This window comes from Salvia splendens, chromosome 9, assembly GCF_004379255.2.
Source record: "Salvia splendens isolate huo1 chromosome 9, SspV2, whole genome shotgun sequence".
NCBI classification, from domain to species: Eukaryota; Viridiplantae; Streptophyta; class Magnoliopsida; order Lamiales; family Lamiaceae; genus Salvia; species Salvia splendens.
The window spans coordinates 18,910,057-18,920,067 of record NC_056040.1 but is presented as its reverse complement, the minus strand read 5'-3'; the positions used below and the strand labels follow the sequence as shown (position 1 = coordinate 18,920,067).

Here is a 10,011-nt window from a genome sequence, read left to right as displayed (position 1 = left end):
GCTATATGGAGTATATTGTTGTTCCCTCTTTCCACCATATATGTTCCACTTAGAATGAGTTATTTTCTTTTTCCGACAAATTTGTTTTCTTATTTTATTTTGTTTCCACTTAATTCTCTAAGTATTTTCTTAAATTTCATGTTTAAAAGAAATGCTTCAATTATGGCCGGATGATAGGGAGTAGCATTTCACAAATTTTCTCTGTAGAAGGAAAGTATTAGTAGAGCGCTAGCGATGACTCTTGACTAAAATATTTGAATAAAATATTAGTAGTATTCGATATGTAAATGATGGCAGGTTAAATAAAATTAAACTAATCACATCAATCCTTGTCTTTTTTCAAAACGATATGTAAACGACAAATCTAACCTTTTTATTATGTACTCCTCCACTATACACATAGCGACAAAGAGCCATATGGAGTAATTTATTTGATGCGCTTTGAAATAAAAAATTCAAAACAAAATCAAATTTTTTACTAGTACTAGTAACTTTTTTCACTAACATTATTTACTATCTGCGGGTTATCATTTCGTATGAGTCTAATCTTACAGTCGGCAACTAGTAGCTGTTTTGGGACATAACAACGGCCCATTCTTTTATTTCACTACTCCTTTTACTTCATATCTTCTTGTTGGCAATTGAAACTAAAAATATAACATATAACTGTCCCACATCAGTATCAAGAGAAAACTGAAACTAGTATATAAGTCTCATGGGTCCCTCCTCCTATCACCAATTGGTTTTAGAATGGAACCCATGGATTTCTATCATGGTATCAGAGCGGGTCACCGACTGTGGGTCAAATTTAACTGACCCAGCAGTATATCTGGGCCGAAACCGAAAAAATGACTGACCCAGCAGTATATCTGGACTTAAAAATTTGGGCCAAGTGGTCCAACCGATCGAAAAAAATTGGGCCGATTGTCCAATCGATTAGAAAAAAGTCCAACCCAGTTCACCTTGAAGGGTTTGAGGGAGGGTGTTGGCAATTGAAACTAAAAATATAACATATAACTGTCTCACATCGGTGTCAAGAGAAAACTGAAACTAGTATATAAGTTTCATGGGCCCCTCCTCCTATCACCAATTAGTTTTAGGATGAACACTTTTATTATTTCAACTACTTTTCTCATCAACCATAAACTATGGACTAATCAACTCTGCAAGTTGACTTATCAAAAAGATGATAATGAAAATATAAATATCATATCAAAAGCATTAAATACTCCATTAAATTTAAATCTAAGTGTCATGTCAATTTTCGAGAGACAGAGGAAATGAGTAAGGAACAATTTATTACAAGGATAGTGATATATAGACGTAATGTCTCTATGTCATAATGTTTTATGTCACTTTGCCATCAGTATAATTTATATTTTGATTTATATACCCTAATGTTATTTTAGAAAGATAGCATATGAAAATTAAATTAGCTAGTATTTAATGTATCCATAGTTTTAGTTAGAGTATTTAACATCTTAATTATAATTTATGAAATGGTGCGACAATTTGATTTATTTTATTCTTTAATAACTGTATAAAATTTATCAATTAAATAATAATTTTCAAAATACACATATGTTATACGAGAAAGAGCTCATATAATTTTTAATATGTAAAATTAAAAATGATTGCTCTTGAAAATATAATTTACTACTTTATTTATAAAAGTTACTCTATTACTTTTATACATTAAAATTACTCCATATGACAAAAATTATAATTCTTTTGAGTAAAAGTTTGTGTTTTTTACTAAAAAACTTATTCTTCTTACTAATAAAATTATTTTAATATATAATATCATTATTTTGAATAAAAATTATTCTATATTATTTTTGTGAATAAAAATTATTGTTATGATCAATGGAAAGTATTGCTTTTAAAAGATCAATAGTTGTTTTGCATCTAACATGTGATGACTCAAACCCTTCGACCTATTGAATGAAAGCGTGTTACCAATTAAGTTGCACTTCAACATCGTATAAAAATTAATCCAAAAATTAATATTTTTGTCCTTGGATTAATAGATACATCCAATTGCAATGTTCTAAAAATAAGAATTAAAAGAAATTAGAATTTTAAAAAGTAAATACTCCATTCGTCCCCATAATTTGTCACAATTTAACCTAACACGGATTTTAAGAAATGTAATAAAAAGTGGGTTGAAAAAGTTAGTGGCAAGTAGGTCCTACTTTTATATATTAGTATTATAACAAAATGTGAATGAGAATGAGTTAGGGACGGACGAAGATGTCCACTACAAAAAATGGTAAAAGTAAAAGGTGGCAAATTTTTCAGAGGTGATGGGAGTAGTTAAAATAAAAATTTTGAAATTCTTAAAAACAAATACATAAACACAGTCAGTACTAATATATCATTTATCAAAGTTTAATTTGTTTCATTATATTAAGAACTGACCGAACTCTAACATTTTTATAGCATGAAAGACAAAATATTAACTACATAGCTTTAAAATATTAAATAAATGAGTTAAAAATATGTGATTATTTTTTTTTATCAAAGTTGAACTGTACCGCTCTAAAGACTTTATAGAAATTTAACTTTTAGAATGTAAAGAATTCAAATCAAAATCCTAAACTCAATTAATATAACTAAAGTCAATAATCAAATTTTAATTTGTCTCATAATGCAGTAATTGAGCTAAGAACTCTAATACTCCTCTATAAATACTACTCTATAAGCAAAAAGAGATAATAAAATACTTAGAAAATTTTGATATGATAGTTATTTTGAAAGATATATCCTGAACTAATTAATTATTTTGAATAAAAAAATTTCATATATGACTTTATTAATTTAGTTCATTTTGCATGGTATATTTTTTTTTAAATTAACTCCTATATAAGGGAGAAAATTACAAATAAACTCTTATACTATAGATAGAAGGAAATTACAACTGATGTGGCTCGAACTCGGCACCTCATGCAATAATGTCTAAGCTCCTTGCCGCAAGGACAAAGGCTTTGGACATTTTTTTTGCATGGTATATCTTCAGTTAACTTGTTATTTAATGTTTTATTGTTTTGTATTTTGTATTTTTTAATATTAGTATTGGTTTTATTAATTATACTAAACCAAAAATTAATCAATTTAGAGCATCCACACAATAGGGGCGGACATCCTGGCGGACAAGCTCAAGAACATCCCACATCTCCAATGGTTTTAGGCTAGCCACAACTCCTCCTGCCACATCATCAGCACTAAAAACTTCTCCTGCCACATCATCAGGACAAGCAATAGGCTAGCCACAATAAACAAAATTATAAAAAATAAATAATTAACAATCACACAAAATACAGAATTAAATTTACGACACAAATACGGGAAAATTCAATAATAATATTAAAATTAAAAAAGTACATTAATTAAAAAAAATGTACATTAATATAAAAAAATTACATTAATTTTAAAAAAAACCCTCTTCCACACACGAGCCCCCGCCTTTGCCTCACTCCTCGTGGCCGTCGTCGCCGCTATCCGGGACCCCCACCTCTGCGGCATCTGAGCCCGCGTCTGAGCCCCCCAACAGTGCCGCGGCGGCATCCAAATCAACCCGCATACTCTCGAGCATTGAGTGAAGAAACCTCTTCTCCACGGGTCAGTTGCCGCCCTCCATTCAGCTAAGATCTTGTGCATCTGAGCCCGCGTTTGTTGAAGCGCGAAGAAGGCGAGCTCGGTTGGCGACGAGCCAACAGGGGGGAGATGCCGACTGGACCTCCTGGGACCCCTGGGCGACCCCCTCGCTACCCGTTGCGCCCGCCTTTGCCCAACCGAGCGAGAGCGGCGAGTAAACGATGGAGGGGACGGGAACTCCTGAACATCCTCGGGGAGGTCGTTGGGAACCGCCGCTTCTGCCGCAGTAATCACCGGCATAGTTCAGTCGCTGCTTCTTCGGCCAGCCTGCATCGACACCTGCCCGAAACTTCTCGGAGTCCATCAGGACCTCATAGCAGTTCCAGTAGGTGAACTCCTTATAAAGCCCGGGCACGGGGAAGGCTTTTTCCGCTATCCTCCTGCAGTCCTCGTCAGTTTGGCCACTGGTCTGCATGCGGAGAGCGTTAATGTACAAGCCCGAAAATCGGGAGACCGCAGCCCTGATTCGGTCTCACCCCTTCCGGCACTCCTCCCCGCTGTGTGGCCTCCCCTCCGGGTAAAATGCCTTGTAGGCTGCTGATATTTTAGCACACAAGTTAACGATCCTCTGATTGTTCGAATGGAGGGGTTCATCGCAAACACTCACCCAAGCCTTGGACAGCGCGACGTTCTCCGCATCCGTCCACTTCCTCAGTGTCGGGCTGTCTTTTATCAGCCGACTGCGACGACTCGCCGACCACCCTTTTGCCCTTCCCCTTGTCCTTCTTCTTCTTTGGTGGGCCCCAACCCCGCCCTACTCCCCCCGTTTGAACGGGAGTGTCCGCATCCTCGAGATCTATCCCCAACTCCTCTAAGGAGAAAGTCTCACACCCAATGAACTGCGTCTCCGATGGGGTAGATGTGTACGAAGAAGCAGTCAAAAAATCAAAACTGGGGCGATAGACATTGTCCCCTCCCGGCGTCCCCTGCATCCCGGGCTGCATCCCCGGCTGCCACCCCGGCATCATCTGCATCCCGGCTGCCCACCCCGGCATCATCTGCATCCCCGGTACCCCCTGCCCGCCCTGCATCCCCTGCCATCCCGGCATACTACCTTCGGCTGCCATCCCGGGCATCATCTGCTGCCAAGGGTACATGTTGTAGTACCCGGCCATCGGACCTCATCCACCTCCCATGGGTACCGTGGGAGTTTGAGACCCGCTCGTCACTGGAAACCCATCGTTGTTGTTCTCCATTTTGCTTTATTGCTCTTGTACAGAAATTAAGTGAGAGAGAAAACTCGTTAAAACAAGCGGTGCAAATCGAGTATATATAGTGTTTCGAAAAAAAAAGTGCTGGCCGATCGCTCGCCGATCGCCCGCCTACAATGGCGGCCAGCCGATCGGCGAGCGCATCGGCCAGCGCCCGAGAATCAACATCCTCTCGATGATTTTTTCACCGATTTGGCGCTAGCCGACTCCAATGGTTCGGTGAGCGAACCGGCTAGCGCCGGGAATCGGCTAGCCGGTCCGCTAGCCACCATTGGAGATGCTCTAAACACCTCCTGCCACGTCATAAGGACATCCCACTGCACTGCCACGTCACTAGGACATTCCACTGCATAATAGCGGACAAGCACTAGGACATCCCGGCCGACAAGCACAATAATAAAAATTCACAAATTCACAAATACGGAATTAAAAATTCGACACGAATAAAGAGAAAATGCAACTATTTTATTTTAAAATAAACATACATATTTAAATTTAAAAAATACATAGTTCAACACAAAAAAAAAAACCATCACAAATACGAAATTAAAAATTTGACACGAATACGGATGGAGAAAGTGCAATAATAATTTCATTAAATAAAAAAAATTAACATAGTACAATTAAAAAAAACGATTCAAACAAAGTACATTAGTATGCCTTGTATAGTTCGATGATCATGTTGCGCATGATAATACATGCGTTAGCCGGTCTCTCGTCCCTGGTGCAAATGAAACGAAGTGCAACGAGCCATATATATAGAGTTTTGAAGAAAAAAAAAAAATTTGCTCTCGTCCGCCGGGACATCCGTCGACTCACCACAAAAGAGAGAAACATTATGGCATTGGCATTATGTCTCTAAATCATTTCCCTTATTACAAAATCTGTTTATGATTAAAGACAAAATTATTACTCCACAAAATACCATGTTACAAAATTGATATTTGCCGGAAAGCAAATTAATAAACAACTAAATTCCACGCTAACTTCTTTTAATACTTACTCAAAAAAAAAACATTGGCCACCAAATCCAATTCCATATCAGCGTAATAGCTCCACTGGAATGGTGGAGTTATAGACTCTATCTTTGGCCTTGTTTGTCTACACAAATAAACAGCACAAAATTCAACTATAATGAATCAAACAAAACAATAGTCTTAATTCATCTTACTTGATGTTCCCAGTTAGTCCGTAACATGATGATCGAAAGGCAGACGACTTGCACCACCAACGCGCATATAATCCCCATCCACAGACCCTACAATTAATGCACCAAACAAACAATCCAATATTTCATCACTCACCCTTCTATCTATCTATCTATACCCATCTTTGATCTTTCAAACTCATACCTTTCCTCCTAAATGTGCAACGAAAGCTAGCAGGATGGAAAGCGGGATGCCCACTAGATAATACGATCCTAGGTTGATGAACGCCCCCATCTTCTGCCATCCGCATCCTCTAACCGCACCTGCACACACCACCACCAATGTTCTAAATCTTGGCACTACCTTTTCGTATTTCATTACTTCTGCACTAGGCTGGTTGATACCTGATAATACACACTGCAGGCCATCTATCAAGTTGGATGTAGCGAGAATAGGCATCATTGTTGCTACATATGTCACAACTTCTGCCTCGTTGCTGTAAGCATATCCCCACACATTGCGTATTAAAACAAGAACCAGCCAGACTACAACGCCCTCCGTGAGAGCTATTACTAGCACCACGTGCAGAGCTAGGCGCGCTGCTTGTGGCTGCTCGGCTCCAAGCTCGTTTGATATTCGCGTGCTGCATTGATCACATAAGAATGGGAGGCTTGAAGTATGCTCGAGAGAGAAAACATACTCTTGATTTTTCATTACTTAACAAACAATCTTCAACAATGCATCATGTTTGATTTACCTGACAGCAGAACTGAGCCCAAAAGGAATCATCCAAACCGTCGCAGCTGTATTCAGGCTGTGACAAACATGAAAACATCAGTCTCAAAACAAAGTATATTCTCTCATAACTTCAACTGAAAATCTACCAGATGGAAAGAACAGATGTTTCCAGTGCGGGATTTGGAAGAAGACCAGACAGCAGAACCATCATCTCAAAAGACCAATTCTCCAAGCTGTTCAAAACACCAAATATTCCATGAAAAAAAAACACTTTGGATATTCGGTTTTGTGGATATTTTGCTCTACGACTGATCACTCACCAAACCATCATTGCAGAAGGGAGGCCGAGTCTGATGAAACTTAGGACATCTTGAAGGGCTTCTCTTGAGAATCCGGTCCAAGTCCTGGAGCAAGACGGAGAGAACTTGATATAAAGAGAGAGAAGCAGAACATTGAGCCAGTAGGATACACAGCTAGCCACAGCAGCTCCCTTGCTACCAAGTCCAGATTTGAACACAAGAATCCAACAGACGGCAAGGTGCAGCACAGTTGTGATTCCGGAGCTTATCATCATTGGGAACACAATGCTCTGAGTCTGCAAGAACCTGACTTGGCATTGCAGTATGCCGTAGCCAAAGACACTGGGGATCATGTAGCGAGCATAGGTCCCGGCCTCCATGGAGATGGCGGGATCTTGGCCTAATGCTTCGAGGATGGGACCAGTGTTGGCCCAGACTAGGGCGAGGGGTACGCAGACAAGGAGAAGAACAAACATGGCTCTCTGAGCGTGGATTCCGAGCATGTGGTATTGCTTGGCTCCATAGGACTGTCCACACAGTGTGTCTAAGGCGCTTGACATTCCCATCTAGTTCAGTAGGATATACATTAAACTCAGTGTTGGAAATAACAAAACATCGTAGGATTGTTTTTTGTAAAAACAATGAAATATAAGATGGTTACTTGAATCTTTTTTTTATGAATCCATCCTATGAGCTATCACACAAATAAAGTTGAGAGGAAGGAGCAATGTGAGTGCAGGGTGATGGTTTGCATCATTTTGCAGCTATGCAAATGAATGCTCAGATAAATCAATCCAATTGACAAATGTTTGTACATTCTGGAGACCAAGATTTGTGCAATCACTATCTTATTTAAGGAAATGAATCGCTAATTAGAGTGAAGTTTTTTAAAAATAGACATAGTAGTTCAAGTACAGTTGCAACATAACCTACAAAAATTGCAATAAAGGGAAAGGGAAAGGGAAAGGGAAAGGGAAAAGCAGTAAGAGATAGGGGTTAGCAGTTAGTATTATGTACCAGCAAGCTAAAACCGGTGACGGAGGCGAAGGAGGTGGCGATGGAAGCACCAGAGAGAGCGAGTTCACCCAAATGGCCGACAAACATAACTGAAATTAGCTGCAAACAAAACTGCAAGAGAGAAACAGAGATGAGAGGTCCAGCCAGCCATAGTTGCTTTCTAAGTTCTTCCAAAAATGCTGCTTTGCTTTCAAAGATGGGCTTTTGTGAGGTTTGAGTAAATGGAGTCGTAAGAGAGGATGTATTGCTCTCCATCTCTTCACCAAATTCAGAATGGTTGATTATTGAAATGATTCAACTGCAAATGCTATTGTTGCTGTATATATAGATGCATTTCACACATTTTGTTAGATGTATGTACGGAAAATCATTTCGAAACTTCGGGGCACATTCTTCTTGACTATATTTATCACACAGTATCCATATACCGACAAAGCTCATGATGAATCTCTTCACTAATTTTTTTTATAATAACTAGGTTGAATGAATATAAATCCTGAGGCCAACCGCAATGGCGCCTAGCGCACTGCCTAGCCGAGCGTCGGCGCTAGGTGGTGCGCTAGGCAGTCCATTGCAACCGCCCAGCCATTTTCGAAATTAAAACCGCCTAGAGCTCGGCGATTTCGTGGCGCTGGGCGATCCGCTCGGCGCTATTGCAACGTCCGGATCGCCTAGCGCATCGCCTAGACGATTTTTTTTCGAAACACTATATATACGCGCTTTGCACGTCATTTTCATTCGCACCACTTGTTTTAACGAGTACTCTCTCTATCTTAATTTCTGTACAAGATCAACACCGAGAAATGGAGAACACCAACGAAGGTACTCCAGTGACGAGCGAGTCTCAAACTCCTCCGGTACCCCCATAGGAGGTGGATGGGGACCGATGCCAGGGTACTATAACATGTACCCGTGGCAGGGGATGATGCTCGGGATGGCACCTGGGGGGAGTACGCCGGCGTGGCAGGGGGTACCGGGGATGCAACCCGTTGTCCAGATGATGCCGGGGTGGGCACCCGGGATGCAGATGATGCCTAGGGGGGACGCCGATGCAGCCTGACAGGAGGGGGTACCGGCGACGCAGGGGACGCCGGGGGAGGAAAACGTCTATCCCCCCAGTTTTGATTTTTCGACTGCTTCTTCACACACATCGACCCCAGCCGATTCGCAGTTCACGCAATTTGAGTCTTTCTCCTTAGAGGAGTTGGGGTTCGATATGCTCGGGGTTCCGGAAGCTCCCGATCAAATGGGGGGAGCAGTGCGGGGTAGGGGCGACCCAAAGAAGAAGGGCAAGGCGAAGAAGAAGGGCGAGTCGTCGCAGCCGGGTGTGGATAGCTAGGCCCGGAGGAGGTGGACGGACGCGGAGAACGTCGCGCTGTCCAAGGCGTGGGTGAGTGTTTGCGACGATCCTCTCGTTTCGAACAACCAGAGGATCATCAACTTATGGGGCAAGATAGCAGCAGCCTACCAGACATTTTACCCGGAGGGGAGGCCACGCAACGGGGAGGATTGCCGGAAGGGGTGGGACCGAATCAGGGCTGTCGTCTCCCAATTTTCGAGTTTGTACGCCAACGCACTCCGCATGCAGAGCAGTGGCCAAACGGAGGAAGACTGCAGGAGGATAGCGGAGAAAGCCTTCCCCCAGCCCGAGTTGTATAAGGAGTTCACCTACTGGAACTGCTATCTTGTGCTGAACGACTCCGAGAAGTTCCGAGTAGGCGTCGACGCTGGTTGGCCGAAGAAGCAACGACTAAACTATACCGGTGATTTCAGCGGCAACAGCGGTGGTTCCTACGACCTCCCCGAGACGGCCCAGGAGGTCCCGACCCCTCGTTCGTTCGCTCGTCGAACGCGCCCGGTTGGGCACAAGCGGGCTCAACGGGAGGCGAGGGGGGTCGCCGGGGGTTCCCAGGAGGTCCAGTCGGCATCCCCCCTTGGCCA

At 41.8% G+C, this 10,011-nt stretch overlaps 1 protein-coding gene across 1 annotated transcript; it reads right to left on the bottom strand.

Moving 5' to 3' along the window:
• Positions 1-5,436: 5,436 nt before the first annotated feature.
• Positions 5,437-8,434, bottom strand: LOC121747145 (protein DETOXIFICATION 16-like). The gene is made up of 9 exons (XM_042141140.1): positions 8,071-8,434; positions 7,075-7,619; positions 6,901-6,987; positions 6,774-6,830; positions 6,421-6,659; positions 6,221-6,339; positions 6,040-6,126; positions 5,872-5,969; positions 5,437-5,752 (listed from the first exon to the last, which is right to left on the bottom strand). Exons 1-8 carry the CDS (start codon positions 8,323-8,325, stop codon positions 5,910-5,912), a joined length of 1,449 nt encoding a protein of 482 aa, XP_041997074.1. The 5' UTR covers positions 8,326-8,434; the 3' UTR covers positions 5,437-5,752; positions 5,872-5,909.
• Positions 8,435-10,011: the final 1,577 nt, after the last annotated feature.

Excerpts from the sequence above, each read along its gene's own strand:
- LOC121747145 (XM_042141140.1), bottom strand. The coding sequence starts at position 8,325 with ATGGAGAGCAATACATCCTCTCTTACGACTCCATTTACTCAAACCTCA. Across the intron at positions 6,340-6,420 it reads CCTGCAGTGTGTATTATCAG|GTGCGGTTAGAGGATGCGGA; the intron begins GTATCAACCAGC and ends TGGTGTGTGCAG. Across the intron at positions 6,127-6,220 it reads TTGCACATTTAGGAGGAAAG|GGTCTGTGGATGGGGATTAT; the intron begins GTATGAGTTTGA and ends CATTAATTGTAG.